Below are 18,815 nucleotides of genomic sequence, written 5' to 3'. Positions count from 1 at the left end.
CGTCGAGCCAGCTGACCGTGCAGACGTCGAAATGCTACCGGCAAACTCACCTCACCCACCAGGCTGCCAGGCCGCCAGGCCGAAACGCTCGCAATTGCCCCGGTCGTGCATTTCGACTGGGGCCTGGGGCCCAGGGGGCCCTGACTCAGAGCCCGTGCCCATGCAGTCCAGCATGAGAATGCTCGGCTCGAGTCATGCCCATGTCGAGCATCATGATAGGCGAGGTCGATGGACATGTGCATCCCGCGCCAACCTTTCCGCCTCCGCCCCGTTGAGGTCGGGGGTTAGGGTACTCTTCGTGACGGCACGACGGCCAGTCGTGGACCCGTGGTGCAACTTACAAGTAGCCGCATACATACTTAGTACACAGTAGTATCAGACCAGCAGAGCCGGGCAAGCTTTGTTGAATCAGAAATTTCTCATCCGCGGGCCTTGACGAGACTCCACCACGTACAGATCGCGTTACCTCCGTCCGCTGGCAACGCGTCGTGGTGCGATCCGCCCAACTTTTGTTGAGCTACCATCGCCCTGCCTGTCGCGATAACCGAACGACCTGGCCACCCGGGACCCTCTTCTGCTGCATGCCTCTGCTGCATGCCACTGCTGCGCACTTAGCACCTGGCAGTGGGTGGCACCTGCTTCGCATGCTACCACGCTATCTGGGGGCCTTTTTGCCTGGCAGGTCCTCCGTGCACGCTGCGCACAAAGAAGGAAGAAGGGGGGGGGGGAAGGAGAAGGGGAAGGGGGTAAAAAAAAAAAAAAAGGCGGTGGCTGGGCAAGCATGCAAGGCCCGCTGGGATACACAAGACCACAGGGGGAGGTCGCAGGGGAGGGCGCGTCGTGTTTGGCTGATGGAGCGAATCTTAAACATCCCAGCGAGACTGCGGCCGCATATCATGCGGCCCGTCGTGGAGTCCCAAAACCCATCCCGCTACGCCTGTCCACCACACACGACCGATAGAAACCTCCCAACATGGCCCGTCGTAAAGTCGGTGTGTCGTCTGCCCACGACCGGCCTGCCAATCACCGCTCGATCCTGCCCTTTGCAAAACCTCCCCCGGCCGATCCAGGGCCCGGCGGATCCAGTCCGGTCAGCACTCCCGAACAATGTCGACGCGTGCTACTCGCGACTGATCCTCGAGACCCATCGTCAGATCCTCACCCCTGCAGCTGGCGCCTGGCACCTGGCGCCTGGCTGCCCGTCGCCTCATCGCTTTTCTGCCCGACCGACCAACCGTGAAGGGCAGCTGCAGGGCTGGCTGGCCGGCCGGCTGGCTGACGAGCGACTACAAGCCGGCATGGCATGGCAGCATGGCCAGCACAGCCGTCGAGGCAGTCGCTCGCCTGCTTTCAACCAACCCTGGTCTACCCGTTTGCCGTCGTCTCCCGCGGCCGATCACAGACAGCCCTGCGCCACTCGGAATGGCATGTCGTCCTCCCCTCTCCCATCTCCCCTCACGGCCCCGGCCTCTTGCCGCACCCAACCTGATCCCCCGCTGCCGGTCGACCTCTGAGGATGCGTCCGGGGCAGCAGCGACACGCCGGGCGCCATCGCGCTCGCCAGTATCATGCCACCATGCTCTCCATCCGGCTGCCCGCCGTGTCGGGAACAGGTAGTCCGTACTATGTAGTAGATAGCCAAGAAGCGGCATCTTGGGCCAAGGCCCACTCGGCGGTCAAAGAAACCAACAGGGCGCATAGCTACGCTGCTGACTCCAAGCGCGCTCGCCGGGGCTTCAGTGGCCAGCATCGGGGCGTGGGGTGTCGACGACCCTGACGACCCAGGTAGGAAGCCTCTTGGAGGAGGCTCTGCTGACTTGACGCTTGCCAAACCTGGCTGGCCGTTCCTCCTACACCCACATTTGGCGTCCGTGGCCGACTGTATCTCGTTCCCGCGGAGAGGAGTCGCCCTTGCGTCTCCATTCCGGGGCGGCGGGATGATTATGCTGTACTCGGGCGTCAGCTCATCCTTCAGCATGGGCGGAATATCGCCTTGCCGCGCCTGCCGCTCCCTCGAGCCCTGCTTTTATGTACGGGAGAGGCCTCCAGCGCGAGCCGAATGCCGTGGACCGTGGATGAATGCGCGCCATGTGTCTGCCCCATGCTCGCTCCGGGTCTGTCGAGGGGACGAGCCGGCCTGGGCCCGCCGCCTGGTCGTCACCTTCGCAGCGGGCTGGTGAAACGGCGCGTCGGGTGTGCTGCAGTCCTGGGGCTGTGGGCCGTGACGGTGGCTCACGCCTCTGCCGTTTCGGCACGCTGGTTTCGGTCGTGCTTGTAGCATTGCTGGAACAGACTGACTGCCTCCCGCCATCGTCGGCATGGTGAACGGTCAATCGTCACGCCAGCTCTCGGCCTGTCATTCGGTGCGAGCTTGACTCGGGCGTTCGGCCACTGGGCCACGGCATTTCCTCACTGTCAGGACTGGACAAATGTTTGTTTTGTTTGTTTGTTTGCTTTTTTGTTCAAGTCACAGGGGCTTCGCAGCGAATGTGTTGCTTCTGTAAGCATGAACAGTAATGTTCTTACTGGCCATGCAGCCGTGTGGTCCAAGTTTACTACCTACTTAATGTACTACCGAGTTGGTCTACGGACGTCGGAACAAGCTGTGGCCTATGCCAGGGGAACCCTTGTGACCCTTGTAGACCCTACCAGCCACTCCGTCCCTACTTCCCCAGCAGCCCAGCCGTCAGGCCTGCAGGCCTGTCAACAATTTCCCAGGGCCCTTGTGAGAGTGTCTGTGCTCCTCCAACATCTGCCTGTTGACGCACGAGTAGGCTCTCGGGCATACATATCACCAGAATTGTCATCAGGTTCAACCATTCATTCGCGCAGGGGAGACCTGCAAGACGCCGGTCTGTTGTTGGCGCGCCTGCTACCCTCTCCCGGCCGGGCAGCTGCCAGGGCTCTGCCTGCGGTCGCAGTAAAGCCTTCCCTGCCTGCCTGCCCGGGCAATGGCAACCATCTTCCAAGGTTGTTTACAATCACATCTCCCAGTGTGTAACCAAGAGCGGAACTTTCAAATTGTACGACGTCATCGCAGTCAGTGAGGCGAGGGCATGGTTGATAGCCGTGTGGGCTAGGACTAGCACGAAAGCTTATCCTCAGGCTGATCTTGGCCGAGTCGGAACACGGCGACTGAGCGACTGCTCCTCAACACCAGTCTTTCCCTCGCACACCTGTGGGCTGTGTGGTCATGTAAACAGATACGCACGCATGAATTTCCTCGAGGACTAGGTTTAATGATCCAACACCCGGGGCCCAGAGGTCGACAGCCGAGACACCGGGAAAATCGGGACGTCCCACTTTGGCGGTGAGAAAGGCTGGGTTCAACCCAGCGCCATTTCTAACCTTAGCCTGTGCGAGTGCCTCCCATGATACCGGATTTCCCCAGGCACGTCGCGCTGCTGCGCGCGTAAAGACGGGGAACTCCCACGGCGAGCTACACAGTACCCGCGGGACACTCGGATCTCGATTGTATGATGGGCCTTGCCAGGTCGACCACCGTGGGCCACAGCTGATAGGATAGCCATCTACCTGGCCGCCTTGCATGTCTACGCTACCTCCTTCAAGGTCAGATACACGAGAGTTAATCGCTACGGAACATAGTCTGACGTACGCCCCCGCTCCAGGTACACGCAATGCCTCTTGGACGGCTTGTGTCTGCAGATCTGTTATTTCAGACACACATATGCGGACTGTGGGCAGTTTCGATGCTTTCGACGTTCAATCATGGTGCGGGAAATACCACGTGCTTTTAATGCGATACCGTATACATTGTGATTCTTCTAACTGGCATACACGTCTTCTTTCTTCTTCCTCTTCTCTGAGTTCAATCACTATCGGCCTCTTTTTGCACTCGCTTGTGGTTCTCCTGATAGAGCATCGACTTGGTCTGTCAATGCTAAAGGACAAGTCAGCCAGCGCGAATGAAGCGCACGAGACCGTCAGCCTCCTCGCCAGGGACCAGATAGATCAAATAGATCAACTCAAGGAAATGAAGTCCTTGTCAAAATCCGTAGGGTCTTCTTCACCGATGAACTCCTCAACCTCGTCAGAGTCAACATCGTCGCTGCTGACCGAATTATTGTCGTCATCGCTCGACAAGTCACCCTCACAATCTTCGCTCGCGTTCTGTTCGAGAGCAGCATTTGCCTTTCTGAGGACGCTTGCCCTCTCTCTATGGGTGAGCTTACAACCCTTTGTCTTACAGACCCCCGTGTTGCTGAAGTCGGGGCATTCGAAGACGTGGCGATCGGAACAGCTGATGCCCTTATCGCAGTAGCCGTAAATTCCAAACGACTGGCACACTAGAGCACCGAGCGGCAATATACGGTGAGTATACGGACATTCACTGGCCCTGCAGTTGCCCTTGGCATGATGCACACAATGAGGCGTGCGCTCTGGAACCAGCTCGTGCGATAGGTCACACTGGTCGCCGGCCGGACAAGTACCCTTCTGGAGAAAATCCTTGCATGCAGCAACTCGGGACGGATCGTGTATGTAGCGGCACATGGGGCCCTTTGGACAAGAACCTGCACAAGTTTTGTCGGCGTCAGTAACATCCGCCCGTGGTTTGCGGTACGGCGCACACTCCTAGTAGCAGAGGAGCGATGGGAAGGAACAAAGGGGTACCAGTATTGGAAAAATTTCTGCAAACGACGTTGATTTTTTTGATTGCGACGGATTGTCTGAAGGGTTGTCAGTAAGCGAACACACCAAGCCTGGAAGAGTGACATACCGATGGGCCTTGACGATAGCCTGGCGGTACATGTTGCCGTTCTTGGACCGATGGAACTTGACGCCTCCGACCAGGGCCATCTTGGGCGTGGCCTTGGGGCCATTGGGGTCTCCTGACGCCGGTGAGCCAGGATTCGCACGCAAAGGGAGTCGGGACGCACCGGGAAGCTTGACCAGCTTGCTACCGTTGTTTGCGACTCTGAAGCGGATGCCCTCCACGACTATTTCATAGGACGTGAGGGATGCGGGATTCACAGATGCGGTGGAGGGTTGCGCAATATGCTTGAGGTGGCTCATCAATTTGACCCGCTCGCGATGCTCCTTTTCCTGCTGCTTGTGGAGTCTTGTCTGCTGCATGGCCCTGGCTCGTGCTTCGGAATGCTCTTGGAAAACACTGGAGTTGATCAGTTGAAGGTGGCGGTCATTCCTCGTGACCCATGAGGAGGAAGCGGAAGAGTCATCGGCCACAGAACCTGCCGCCTGATTCGCGTTATTCGTGGCACTGGGGCCGTTGAGGACAAGGGACCTGTGTCGGTGGACGGGCTTCGCGACGCGGTAGCCAGCACGCCCGGTCGCTGTATACTGGTGGCGACCGCGGTGGTAGCCGCCACGACCCGGGGCTGGATTTTTTTCGGCTGGTTAGAAAGTCGCTTATCAGGCAAGAATTCAGTCTGGCAGCTCAACATACATGGGAAAGGAGGAGAAGGGGTGGCACTTGTTGCCTGGGCGAGACCAGCCTGTTGGTTCTTGGCGCGGTTGATCTGGCCTGTGACCAATCATCAGAAACATCCGAGTCTTGCAAGTGGGCAGAGCATTCGCTCAGTCGCCCACCGCGACGCGCCAGCTGGTGAAGACTTACCTGCCAGGAGGCTGATCTGCTCCATCAGCTTCTGGTCCTCATTAGACATGACGAATGGGACCCCAGACTCGACTATGGAGTAGTGTCTGGGGGTGAGGCGCCAATAGGTTGTGGCGAGCCGGTGGTGAGTCAACGTGTGGTCTATGGGTGAAAGAGCGCGTCTAAGTTGGGTTGGTCGTCACAAGAAGGTGTTGAGAGAGAAAGGTCAGTAAATAGACGAGGTCGCGATCAGACTTTACAGGTGGACTCGCGCAGGACGTGTCGCATGGCTCGCACGCTGAAATGAGTCAGGATAAGATAACAGTCTCCCGCATTACATCATTAGCGGAGTCGGCGGCAGGCAAAAGAAGCTGTCTGACAAGGCTCGGCCAGCGTGCTGTGCACCTCGGTACCCAAGTACCTAGGTGCCTAGCAAGAAGCACTCCAGGTCAACGAGCAGAGACACGGACGTGGGTTGGAAGGGCTATTGGAAGGAAGCCTGGAAGTCAAAATTGTCATACTTTGAGAGGACTCACCTTGCCAAGCCACAGCCAGCGAAGCAGACAGACTCTTCGACGACGGATTGGGCAACAGGACACCTGAAAGCGGAAGGCTCCGGCAGGTACTCATGCGCGGCGATAGGTGCCGCCTAGGTACCTAGGTACATATTCACCCCCGGTTCTTACATAAGCTAGCCGGCCTTGGGACCGCACTGCGCTCGCCGCAGACCTAAGTTCGACTTCCCAAACCACTGATACCTTGCCGTTGCGGACCACAAGCTCAGTTTCGGGGTGGTTCAGTCACAGGCAAAGGCAAGACCATAGGCATCACCCAACATGGCGGACCCAGTTGTTAAGCCCGACCCGGCTGTCAAGCCCGACCCCGACACCCTCCAAGGCGGATCCCCGATGGCCATCGATGCATATGAAGACGACGTCGGCGACCTCGATCTGGACTTCTACGCGCCAAAAGACCCCGGCGGCAACCAGACTGCCCAGGACAGCCTTTTCATGGCTCGCGTGCCCACTTACGTCTGGGCTGCCTGGGACAAGATTGACGACGATACCCCAATCGAGATCGGAAAGCTGCGCCTCTGGAGCGAGCCAGACAAAAGGGGCATGTCCAAGGTCCGTTTTGCACCACTTCTCCCCGCGCCTGCGCACATTGGCCGCTGACCAGAGTCTGTTACGGCCCACACTATAGAGGAAGATGAGGCTTCTGCTTAAGAGCAATGTCTCCGCCCACCAGGGTCTGCCACGCGAGTATGACCTGGACGAGACCAACCTGGAAGTCAAAAACACCTTCATCTTCACCGAGTCCGACATCGACGGCTTCAAAAACAAGAACAAACTGCGCAAGGACGCTGCCGACCAGAACATCCCCTCCTATCTCCTGCGAGCCAAGGTGGAGAAACCGGCTCAGCAGAACTCCCGTGGCGGACGAGGACGGCGAGGAAGGGATACTTTTAGACAAGTCATTCCCAGTATGACCCCAAGCCTCTGCGACATGAAATACACCAGACAGCCTCTATAGAAGCGGACTAGGCTAATACCATGGCAGAAAAAACCGCCATCTATGGCCGCATCTCTCAGGAAGTCAACATGAACCCAATAGGTACGTACTGGCCGCTGGCACGAGATAAGCAGGATCTAACCCCACACTCAGACAACCCAGAGACCGCGTACCTTATGGCCGTCCGCGCGCAGGAGCAAGTAACACCAAAGAACACAACCCAGATCATCGACCGTTTCACCGTCACCAACAACGTGGTCCAGGTTGGCACCACGCAAGCCACCAAGGCCTTCGAGACCTTCATCAAAGACACGCGCACGCAGACCAAGAAGGCCAAGGCCGAGGCCAAGACCGCACGCATGCCGGAGAACGAGCTTCTGGACAAGATCTTCCAGTGTTTCCGACAGTACAACTACTGGTCGCTCAAGGCTCTTCGATCTGCGATTCCTCAACCCGAGGTTTATCTTCGATCGACCCTGGAGAAGGTGGCCGACTTGCACAAAAGCGGGCGGTTCGCTAACAACTGGAGCTTAAAGGCAGAGCACCAGGACATCGGCGCACAGGCCATGGCGGAAACAGCGCCCACCATGAACTTCGGAGAGGATTCCGAGGACGAGGAGATGGAGGACGTCCAGATTCAGTGAACCACGTCGAAATATGCTTACCGGTGTTACTTTCGAGGGGGGCAATGGGGCGTGAATTTTGGTCGACTCTTTTCACTTGCGGGCGTTTCTGGTATAAGATGGGCTTTACTTGCATGGAGAGGCTACTATTTCAACTTGATACGATACCCTCGGCCCACAGGAACTTGCTTGAAACGCAGTCTGTCTTGAGGTCTCGACCCCATTGCATGACCAAGCAGACCGGCTCCCATCTGGACACTAACCAAAGGAGAGCAGTCGGTGCTACTGCTCATCTGCAGTGCGGTCAAAATCGTCCAGCGTGCCCAGCTTGCCAGCCTGCGACTCCTCCACAATACTGGGGGTATCTTCAACGTCCTCGACCAGCCTGACAAGCATTGCTTCTATACGCGCATTGCTGTCTTCCAACGCCTCCAGCCGTGTCGTCAGGTCACTAATCTCCTCGCTGTCGTTAAAGATGCCCTGCAGCTCCTGCCGCAGCCCCGGGAACGGCGCCATGCTGTCCCTTCTGCTCAACACTTTTCCAGGGGCAGGCGACTTTGGCGTCTGCCTGCCGTCGGAGGCGGCCGGGGTTGCCCCAAGCTGGTCACCCGCGTCTTTGGTGCCGGCGTTGCCGTCCCTCTCATGTGATTGTTTGGTCCTGAAATGCTTGATCATGTTGTGCAGGTTGGTCGAGTCCGCGGTGCTGTTTCTCTGGAATTGCCGGCGAATCATGTGGCGCGTCAGGTCGTCATCGACGGAGATGGCATCTTCGACCTCATCCGGAGGCGAACGGCCGAACACAGCATGAATGTCCCCGTGTGTCGTGATGCGCCACTTCTCCCAGAACCAGTGATACCTCTTATCGACCCCGGTGTCTGCAACAGGTTGCTGTGTGGATGCCGAAACAGGCCATAAGACACGACGTTCAACGGCCGCGATGATGAGGAGGAGGGGGAGATTCAGGAGTCGGACTGCCGCAACATGGATCTTGTGGAACCATCGGGGGCTCACAACAAACTTGAGAGGGGCCAGGATAAAGAGAGCGAGAATGTTAAAGGGTGGCTGGTAAGCGAAGATGGCGTCGCTCTTGACACCCTCTAAGGTCTGGACGGCGTGGCGGTACTGGATCTCAGCCGTGGCGTTGGACACGATGGTGCTGAAGGTGTTTGAGAGCATGGAGACGAGGATTGTGAGGAACAGGGTGTTGCCCAGGAAGGCAAAGGTAACCATGAGGCACGGCCCCAGTATCTGGTGGAACTCGGGTGCCCTTTGGATGCCGGTTCCGTCGAGTCCAAACCATATCCACAGCAACCACTTGCTCACCGTGATGGTCGAGTGGTCCCCCTCACCCAGCCAGATGAGTGACATGAGGAATCCGGCAAAACACCAGGCGGCAAGGGCTGTTAGGGTCGTGAAGTCGGCCATCATAGCCCTCAGGGAGACGAAGAGCAGGTTGTTTGAGAGAAGGTTGAAGGCGAGGCGGGGAATAAGCACGGGAGCACCCATCGCGAGGACATCAAGGGCCTGCTGGTCGGTGTCTTGGCTGTTGGTGCGCCAGCCCTGAATGCGCAGCACTAGGTATACCCAGAAGATGACGGCAAAAGTGACGTCCAGGAAGCTCCACAGGTTCTGAGTGTAGACCTGCCTGCGAGGAGCTCGTCAGTCGGGAACCAGTGCGAAGGGAAAGGGTGGATGGGGCAAATGGGGGGCAAAGAGAGGAAATGGGGGGGCAACCCACCACCCGTGCTCCAGTATCGTGGCGAAGTTGTCGAGAACCCATCCGAATGAGTAGACAGAGAACATGACCTCGAGGATGGAGAAGGTCGTGGGGTCCCTCTCGGCCATGAACAGGACGTAAAGAACCAGTAATATGACGAACTGCATGATCTCGAGTATGTTCCTCGTCCTCGGGACGATCAGGCGGTACTGGTTCAACAGCGATGAGGCCCTGGGGTCATACAGGCTTATTGGCTTCTGCTTGTACCGATCGGGGATGATGTTGATGAAGCTACTGGGCGTGTATATGACGCGCCCTTCGTAGATGGCATCAATGACCTTTTGGCAGGAGGTGGAGCTGAGGAATAGCTTGCTCTCGCTGAGGATGGCAACCTCAAGGGCTGGCAACGTGGTGTGGTAGCTGGATGAGGAGGATGTGGCAGCCTCGCGGCGGATGTCGCCCGGGGCATTCTGGAAGGGCGAGAAGCCGGCGACGAGGATATGAGCGAGGACAAGCAGCCCCTCGGTCCCCTCGTTGTCCTCGTTGAAGCGGCGGAGGATGCGGGTGGCAACAAGCTCACACAGGGTGGCACGGGTGTAGTTTACATTCTGCCTGTTGTGCAGATGAGACTGCTCGTGCAGGAACTGAGTGCGGTTCACGAGGAGACAGTAGACTAGAGGAGAGGGCATCAGCATGGCGAGCTAGCCTAGCAGTGCCTGGGGGTGTGGTGGTGGGTACAGGGGATCGGGACAGGCTCACCAATGGAGATGTCGTCAAGGTCATACAGTTTGTCGACCAAGGGCCGTATGACGGAGATGTTTATCCTCACGTCCCTCAGCTGCTCCAGGCTCATGTAGTCCTCGACGATGGAGACAACATCCCTCCTGATGCGGTGGATGTTGGTGTAGACAGGCAGGTGAGAGTGTGGATTAGGCACGCACGAGAAGACAGGCTCACTGTCGGGCTCATGGCTCATGTGTCTTGGGAGCAGCGGCCTCCGTTCTGGCTCCTGAATCTGCAGGTGGCGGGTGCTGCGGGAATTGGAGGGCCGGTCGTGGTCTTGATGTGGTTCTTGGCCGTTGTGGCCTTGAGCCGACATGTTGGGTGGAACGAGGCCAGTACTGGGATACCAGGAAGTAGTATCCGTCCAACAGACCCGAGGGAGCTGGTGGCCGGTGTGGCAAAGGTGTAGCAAAGGGCGGTAACAAGGTCAATCAGGTATCCTGCCCAATGCACCCGGCCTGCCGGCATTCGGGGAAACCAGTCTAGTCTTGGGCGTGGGGTTTGGCCGACGAGAACCTCTGGTTTTGGCAACCAGCCAGAATCAATTGCGTACTGTCCCGCCGCCTTGGTGTTGGTTTGTGAGTGCAACAAGTCGAACAGCCTCAAAGCGAGCCCCCACACTCCCTCCCCCTTCCCGTCACAGGCCTGCAGGAATCCCTGCATCCCCCAGACCCCTGCCGCTGGTCCACAACTGCTGGCCCTGCCTTTTGAGTCTTTGGGGACACCCTTCTACGGTGAGACCAGTTGTTTCAAGAAGCCCTTTACATCCTTTGTATGATTCTGCCCGAGGCTGCCTAGTAGCTTACTACCTCTAGACTACCTTCTTAAGTACCTAGGTACCTAGGTAGGCAGGTACCAAGGCTTTTGCTATGTGTCTTTGGGAAGGGAAAACTCTCCCTACTGGAATTGCTCAATCTACCAGGTCCGATCGCCAAGACACACGCCGGACAGCACGCCCGCCCATCCGCCGTTGAATTTCTAAAGCCCTCATCACCGAGCGAACACCCGTCCCGTCTGCAGCCGTACGCCACCCGCCCCGCCCGCTTCCCATCTGTGCGGGTGGTGCTTGCTCTCCCTTATGAGACGTGAAGGAAGGTACGTTTCCTGGCACTGCGCCCTTCCTCGTCTGCTTCCCAGGCATCGTCGACGTAGTTCTTGATGTTCTTCTCCTGGATCTGCATCCCAACAACCTTCAAAGCGGCAATGTTGTAGCCCAACTCATCCTTCTGCCTCTTCAACGCCCGTCTCAAGTTCATCCTTATACCGTCTAGCATGACCCTCATCGTCTTGCTGGCCACAATTTGCCTGTGGTGGGTCTTGAGCATGAAGAACAGTATCCGACAGGTCAGGGGGATGTTCATGGACCGCGCCGCGAAGAGGTTGATGAATGTGAATAGCAAAGGGACGGTCGAGAATGGCAGAACAAGCAGGGCGTCGTGCAGTGCAGAAGCCTTGATCCGCTGCAGCGTATTCATAACGTAGGCTTCCGCACTGATGCCGCCAAGTGCCATGAAGACTGGGTTTCGCTGCGGTGGGGCAACATTTGGGTTACCGGCCTTCGCTTCCTCCCACTCTTTCACCACATGGAGATCTTCCATCCCAAGCTCAAGTGCCTCCACAATCCTTTCGCCCGCCATGAGCGTCTCAACTGTCTGCTTGCTTGCAGCAGCCACTTCGTTGTTTTGTTGGTCCGGGTCCGCATCGTTTCCGAGAGATGTCGTCAGCGTGCCCTCGTACAGCTCCTCGATCTCCTTTTCCCGCTCTTCTTCCAGGAATATCTGCTCGTCCGTCTCCTGCCAGACGCGTATGCTCTTGTCGTGACTGGCACTGACGATGGAGTTACCGCCATGGCTGACAGCAAGGGCCCAGATCTCTCCGTGGTGGCCATCTATCCTCTGGATCTGCTCGAATTTATCCGCATCCCAGTACTTGATACTACGGTCCTTGCTAGTGCTGAAGAAGTGGTGGCCGTTTCCGTCCGAGTTGTGTGGCACGAAAGCCACCTGCAGGATACTATCCTGGTGCGCAAAGAGTGCCTTGTGACAGTCTCCGAAGTCCAGGCCCCATATCCTAACATTCTTGTCCGCTGAGCTAGTGACGATCAGCTTGCTGTCGTACGAGATATCCATGCTCAAGACAGGGAGCTTGTGGCCGTAGAGATTCAGGTACAGCTTTAACGAGTCCGTAAAAAACACTTTCACCGTGTTGTCCAGTAGAGCGACAGCAAGAAGCTTGGCATCGGGGGAGAACCTCGAGCTCAAAACATCATCTGCAACCTTGAGCATCCTGGACTGCACCAGCTTCAGCTTTGGGGTTGTTCTGGCGGTCCCCAGGACCTGCTCCTGCACGATCTTGAAGTCCCAAAACTTGATCGTCTTGTCCGCACTCCCAGTGACGACAGAACGACCGTCCGGGTGTACGTGCAGGGACCAAATCGCACCATCGTGGGCCGATACGCTGTCGACAAGGGATGCCGACACTATATCGAAAAGCTCGATCTCGCCACTCTTGGTACCCACCACCACGACCTTATCTCCCGGCAAGAAAGAACAGCAGAGGGCATAACCGCATTCAAAGGTCCGGATGCATGCCTGCGTTTTGACGTTCCAGATTTTCAGGCTCCCATTGGCCGCAGATGCAAGCATCTTGTCGTCAGAGCTCAGCGATACAGCCCGTATATCAGCCCTGTGACCAGGGAGGTCCACGGCAAGGGATCTCGCGTAATCTGGCTCCTCGTCGTTCTTGGCCTTGCCCCGTTTTTCTTTCGCCGTGATGTCGTATAGTTCAAGTTGGTTGTTCGTCGTGGAGACTAGCAGCTGTAACTGCTTGTGCCCATGATTTGTCGCCCAGTCCACTGACCGCACCTTGCCTGTTGTCCTGATGACAACATGCTGACCAAACAAATCGGACAGCTCTGGCTGGGCAGTCTCACCTTCCTGGTCTTCTGCGTCTTCCAGGTCAACATCTGCGACACCTTTGCTTTTCTTACCAGAAGCAAGTTTCTCGCGTCGTCTCCTCCTTTTTCTAGCCAGACTCTTCTTCACCTCAGCATCAGATCTGAGCCGCCATATCTCAACTGATTTCTCGACGCCGTGCACGGCGAAATAGTCACGTCGCGGGTGGAACGACACCTCGATGGCCCTGTCTTTGTTGTTCCTGAAAAGGGTCCCGCGCTCCTGGATGAAATGCCTATTCTGCACGTCCACTTGACGCGCTGCCGCGGACATGCCCGCCGTGTCCAATGACCACACCTTAAGCTCGCCGTCATTACCGGCCGTGATGCATCCATCTGAATCGGGAAACACCCCGAGAGCCCAACACTCCCCATTTGTCTGTGCAACATGCGTCTCGACACAATGCCGCGATGATAGGTCCCAGAGCTTGATCAGAGAGTCCTTGCCCGAAGTGAGGAGGAAGCCCTCGCTTTGTTCCTCAAGGTCCAGCTGCAAGCTCTCTTGCGTGTCTTCATCTTGCGCATGGACGGCCGGCTCGATGAATTGCAGTCCCGTGACTTGATCTTTATGGCCCCGAAGCTTGTATTGCCCGACCTCCGCGACCAAGTCCCACACAATCACGTCTGTGTCTTTGGAGCCGCTGGCCAAGCGAATACCGGACTTGTCGAATGCCAGCATGGTAATGGCGGATTTGTGGCCGTTGAAGTTGAGGATGACGGTGGATATCTTGCTGTCCCAGAGGCGAATGCTACCGTCTTCATATCCGACGGCAAATACATCGCTGTCTGTCTTGCTCTGCGATAGGGCTGTGACCTGTGCCTTGCAACTTTCATCGCGCCACCGAGACAGTAGCTCGCCTTTCTTGATGTCCCAGCATATCACATCCTCGTTGGCAGAAACGACAGCCTGGCCTGCCCCGGTCGCTGTCCCGCGGTTGTTGGTCCAGAGGATGTTGGACGAGCTCGACGTGATCAGGCCGAACGACTCGGAGTGCTCGTATTTTCTGCGGTTATCGTCAGCAGGGCCATGGGACGGAATGTTTGAACAGAGCCATCATACAAATAAGACTTGACCATATTTGCAGGAGCGCAGGTGGTCTTGCTCTACCTCGCTTGCTCTCTTGCGACGGTGCTTGATCTCGTTGGGCAAAAAGTTCAAAGCCCTTCTTATTGACCACCACCAAAAGAGGTCGGTACTTTTTTGCAGGGGTCTTCTTATCGATAACCCCACCCACCCCAGCGTGGTCGGACTCAATTACATAACTCATTCTGCGGTCAGGGGGGGCGGGCACCAAGTACATCATACCGCAAGGTCGCCTTCCGACCTACATGCCCCACTGACTCGGACAGGAGGCAGCTACAGCTGGGGTGATTAACAACACAGTCAAACGGTCCTTACCTCGACATTACCTATCCATAAGCCATTACGTCGCAGGCAAACGGCGACGGGCAGCAACTGTCGCGATGCTTCTTCTCGACTACCAGAATGTGCTGATTCAGTCGGTCCTGACGGAGCGGTTCTCAGGGTAAGACGTGCCACTGCCCTGTATCATGGTCGATTGTCGCCCCCCTTCCCACCCATTACTGACCTTCTCCCTCTAGGGCCGCCCCTGTCAACATCGATCAGACTGTGTCCGATTTCGACGGCGTCATCTTCCACATCTCGACTCCCGAGGCCAAAACTAAAATCCAAGTCTCCATCCAGATAAAATGCTGGCGCGACCTCGTCAAGTATGGTGCCGAGCAGGTCCTCAACCGCGAGTATGGCGAGTATGTCGTGCCTCCCGAGCCAGGCTATGACTTCTCCGTCACGGTCGATTTAGACAATCTTCCAGCTGAAAAGGGTATGTTGAATGTCTGTGGAGCACCTCACATGGGTCTGACAGCTAGGTCGCAGAGGCGAAAGACGAGCTGGTCAGGAAGATATCTTTGCTCAAGCGAAACGCCATGGCTGCGCCATTCGAGCACGCCTACGCGGAGCATTACAAGCTGAAAGAGGAAGCGTCCAAGTTCACGTCCGAGGAGGCCCCGCAAGGCGTACGAGAGGGCGGAGAGGTCATGTCGATCCATTATCGCGAGGAGGAGGCTATTTACGTCAAAGCGAGCCATGACAGAGTCACTGTCATCTTCAGCACCGTCTTCAGGGAGGAGACAGACCGCGTGTTTGGGAAGGTGTTCATCCAAGAGTTTGTGGATGCCAGACGGCGAGCCATCCAGAATGCACCACAGGTTTTGTTCCGTACAGACCCGCCCCTGGAGCTTCAGGGTGTTCCGGGGGTCCAAAACTCCAGCACTGGTGAAATAGGCTATGTCACTTTCGGTAGGCGAGGCTTTCCCGCATATCTCTTGCAAGAACCAGCTGACCCGGCCAAGTCCTATTTCCTCGACACCTGACCCCGCAGCGCATGCCGGAGGTGATCTCGCATATCCAGACGTTCCGCGATTACTTCCACTATCATATCAAAGCCTCAAAGGTCAGCAAGCATCGTCCCTGTGGGCCGTGAGGCAACGACTGACGCGACACAGGCATACATTCACTCGAGGATGCGACGACGTACGGCAGACTTCCTCCAAGGCAAGACCCTCTCCACTTGGCGATGAGACCTGCAACGACACTAACTTGATACACAGTGCTCCGGAGGGCCAGGCCCGACAGCGAGGAGAAGGAACGCAAAACGGCTAGTGGGCGGACTTTCAAAGTCCAGGGCGCTTGATGCGGTAGCCTTTTTGGGACAACTTGAAGAGTAGCAGTTTGCAATCCCAACTACTAGAAGAGAGTCAGCATTCATTTGTCATTCTTCATCAAGTTGCTAATTCATTCTTGGGCGGCCGAGACACAGAAAGAAGCAGGGCATAGGGGCGCTCGTGACTACTCCATATTACGAAGCCCGCAGACAAGGGTATGGGTGACATGGGTTTTGAAGAGAAAAAATAAGACCAATAAAATTATCCAGAACCTGCAAACCAGTAGATACCCCGTGGTAAAAGAGTAGCTGACTGTCATTTGTTTAATAAGAGGGCCCTGCTCGGGCTTCTGCTACCTGGCCACGGCATCTTTCGCCCCAACCCCCCTCCACAAAAACTTCAAGCCGCCCTCCCATAGGATAACCTGCTATGGAACAATACTGTAGGGGCAAATATCCTCAGCTCTAGTGTGACATTATATCGCTTTTTGCTAGAGGTGCGGCCATGTTCCTGTAATGATATATGCAACTACTCGAAGACTCAACTCCACCTTGGCTGGGCCCCGACCCTGGAACCACGCCTCCCCCGCGCACGGCCCTCCCAGTATGTCATCCTATGACGGAAACCCTGAAGCTAGAAGTGGGCAAACAGCATCGTACTAGGAGCCGACTCCAGGTCTCTCGCCCCGGGGATTGGCCTGCGTCCATCCAACACATGACAGCAAAATGCCATGGCCTTGGTCTTCCTCCCCTGCCGACAGGGAGAAGGAGGACAAACCGCCTGGGGCAGGCGTGAGTACCGTGAGCTGGAACGACTCGCTGGATGTCAAGGACTGGGATCACTACAAAGACCCAAGGACATGGATTCCAGCTTTTGTGATCACGACGGTGCTCCTCGGCGGACTCAAGATATACAGGACGTACTTGCGACGGATCCCCAGCGTCAACTATGTGCTCCCGCATCATTACAACAGGAGGACGCTATTCGGACGGGTGACGAGCGTGGGCGACGGCGACGGCTTCCATTTGTATCACACACCTGGAGGACGACCGGCGGGCTGGGGTTGGCTGAGAACTGTTCCTACGGACAAGAGACAGTTGAGGGGACAGACCGTATGTTTGGCCGGGACTCGACCCTCCCACATGCCCACCTGTTGCTGACCTGCATCTCCCAACCTAGATTCCCATCCGACTCGCCGGCATTGACGCACCAGAAGGCGCGCACTTTGGTCGACCCGCGCAACCATACGCTTCCGAGGCACTCCAATGGCTCCAATCGTCCATACTGAATCGCTACGTGCGCGCGCGCGTCTACAAGCGCGACCAGTACGAGCGCGTCGTTGCCACCATCTACCTTCGCCGCTTCCTGTTCTTCCGCCGTGACATAGGCTTGGAAATGCTCCGCCGCGGGCTCGCGACCACTTATGAGGCCAAGACCGGAGTCGAGTTCGGCGGTGAGGCTATCGAGAAGAAGTACAGAGAGGCAGAGGCCGAGGCCAAGAAAAAGAACCTGGGGCTGTGGAGCGCCCTGGGAGGCAAGAGCAAGGGCTGGTTTGGGCTGGGCAAGGCTGAGGGAAAGGGTGGGCAGCCGTTTGAGACGCCGAGGCAGTTCAAGGAGAGGATGAGGGACTCTGAAAAGGCTGAGAATGGCAAATTCAAGTGAGCTCTCGGCGAAATGGGCTCAGCTAGGGCCGAGCCTCACGCCTCGGAGCTGTCGGTGAGGGCCGCCCGCCGACAACAGGTTTCAAGCACGTTGCCCTTGCCGGCTTTGTTGAGAAATATATAATTTTCACATATATTTCCCCCTCGGAAGGCTCCGCATGATCCTGCGGCGCGTCATCGCCGTCGACTTGCAGCTCCATGCCCAGCGTCGGGAAGGTGCTCACGATGCAATCGCCGCAGACACCCATAAAACTGACGGGACAGTAACCCTGCGGGGCAAACACCTAGGTGTTCACCTAGGTGGAAGCTGTCCGCAAGGTACACTAGGTATGAATGGAAAGAGCAGCCCACGAGTCACGGCATTGAATGCCCAAAGATCCAGGCCCATGCCGTGCTGCGTACGCGACGCTACGGCTTGGTAGCCGGACCAGCGTCGCTGCTCTGGCTCGGTCGCCTGATCGTCCCGGACCGCCGGGGGATATTCTAGTCTCTGGCAATTCCTAGGCCAATGAATAATTGATCATCAGATACACAGTAGAAGAGATGGGACGGCGACCAGGCGAGGGGCTACGAGGTGGGCCCGGGCAACAGATCAGGTGAAGAGACGGGGAGTCAACGGTTTGATTTGCTGTTGTAGATATAGACATCTATCTAGGTACCTAGGTACCTGGGTGGGTAGGTAGTACTACTAGTCTGTAGAGTAGCCAAGTAGGTATGGTTCATGCAGGATGTTCCTCATGCTTTCGCTTTGCCAATGGCCCCTTCCCCCCAGTCAGCCCGGTCCGCGGGCCCACATCTGCAGGAACAGAGCAACTGCTGCCATTCGCCGTGTCCAATTCAACCATTCCGCTACGGTCCCTACCATCCCCTACCACCCCCGTACTGTGGCCCCTTGGCAAATTAAAACATGGGCTTGTGGTACTACAGCAACCCCGGGTTCCCTGGTTCCCTGCACCAAGCCACAGCCCCAATACCGTCTTCCTCTTGACTCTTGCTTGACACATCAACAGTGACAAAAGTTGCAGACAGAGGTTCTGGCGAGAGTCCTTATCCTCCCACTCGCGGATTGCCCCTTTCCCTACAAGGCCCCCCCCCAATTACCATCCTCCTGCAGCTGCTCCCACCGCTTTCAGGCCTGCCTTTAGTAGTGTGGCTTTGCCCGGCTGCTTTCGTTCCTGCCCCCCTAGGTACCCTACCCGTACATTGGTCCCTTCCAATGTCCCTGACCTGAAGCGGCCCGCCCGTACATACTTCGTACCCGTGCGACCCAGGTCTTCATTCTCCTGGCCATCACGCCCCGACTGCT

General features: G+C 56.9%; 6 protein-coding genes across 6 annotated transcripts; 3 read left to right on the top strand and 3 right to left on the bottom strand.

The window, feature by feature from the left end:
* Positions 1–3,981: 3,981 nt before the first annotated feature.
* Positions 3,982–5,645, bottom strand: KVR01_010756 (uncharacterized protein; the record flags this gene model as incomplete). Its single annotated transcript, XM_044788505.1, has 5 exons — positions 3,982–4,307; positions 4,633–4,688; positions 4,739–5,357; positions 5,426–5,503; positions 5,597–5,645. 5 exons carry the CDS (start codon positions 5,643–5,645, stop codon positions 3,982–3,984), a joined length of 1,128 nt encoding a protein of 375 aa, XP_044639903.1.
* Positions 5,646–6,411: 766 nt separating this feature from the next.
* On the top strand, positions 6,412–7,731 carry KVR01_010906 (transcription factor IIF subunit TFG2; the record flags this gene model as incomplete). Its single annotated transcript, XM_044790043.1, has 4 exons — positions 6,412–6,702; positions 6,779–7,058; positions 7,136–7,189; positions 7,241–7,731. The coding sequence occupies 4 exons, from the start codon at positions 6,412–6,414 to the stop codon at positions 7,729–7,731; spliced, it is 1,116 nt and encodes a 371-aa protein (XP_044640053.1).
* A 261-nt stretch (positions 7,732–7,992) lies between these two features.
* Positions 7,993–10,526, bottom strand: KVR01_010771 (uncharacterized protein; the record flags this gene model as incomplete). Its single annotated transcript, XM_044791791.1, has 3 exons — positions 7,993–9,355; positions 9,449–10,100; positions 10,187–10,526. The coding sequence occupies 3 exons, from the start codon at positions 10,524–10,526 to the stop codon at positions 7,993–7,995; spliced, it is 2,355 nt and encodes a 784-aa protein (XP_044639918.1).
* Positions 10,527–11,286: 760 nt separating this feature from the next.
* Positions 11,287–14,240, bottom strand: KVR01_011025 (snoRNA-binding rRNA-processing protein DIP2; the record flags this gene model as incomplete). The annotated part of the gene is made up of 2 exons (XM_044785476.1): positions 11,287–14,167; positions 14,233–14,240. 2 exons carry the CDS (start codon positions 14,238–14,240, stop codon positions 11,287–11,289), a joined length of 2,889 nt encoding a protein of 962 aa, XP_044640172.1.
* A 235-nt stretch (positions 14,241–14,475) lies between these two features.
* KVR01_011125 (uncharacterized protein) lies at positions 14,476–16,127 on the top strand. The gene is made up of 6 exons (XM_044787328.1): positions 14,476–14,689; positions 14,766–15,007; positions 15,061–15,483; positions 15,537–15,637; positions 15,690–15,738; positions 15,795–16,127. Exons 1-6 carry the CDS (start codon positions 14,628–14,630, stop codon positions 15,875–15,877), a joined length of 960 nt encoding a protein of 319 aa, XP_044640272.1. The 5' UTR covers positions 14,476–14,627; the 3' UTR covers positions 15,878–16,127.
* Positions 16,128–16,434: 307 nt separating this feature from the next.
* KVR01_010964 (uncharacterized protein) lies at positions 16,435–18,260 on the top strand. Its single transcript, XM_044787231.1, has 2 exons — positions 16,435–16,960; positions 17,028–18,260. The coding sequence occupies exons 1-2, from the start codon at positions 16,574–16,576 to the stop codon at positions 17,508–17,510; spliced, it is 870 nt and encodes a 289-aa protein (XP_044640111.1). The 5' UTR covers positions 16,435–16,573; the 3' UTR covers positions 17,511–18,260.
* The last annotated feature ends 555 nt before the right edge of the window (positions 18,261–18,815 follow it).

This window comes from Diaporthe batatas (assembly GCF_019321695.1).
Source record: "Diaporthe batatas strain CRI 302-4 chromosome Unknown Contig00014, whole genome shotgun sequence".
Lineage (NCBI taxonomy): Eukaryota > Fungi > Ascomycota > Sordariomycetes > Diaporthales > Diaporthaceae > Diaporthe > Diaporthe batatas.
Note: the sequence above shows the minus strand (reverse complement) of the source record. Positions and strands in the feature narration are given on the sequence as shown.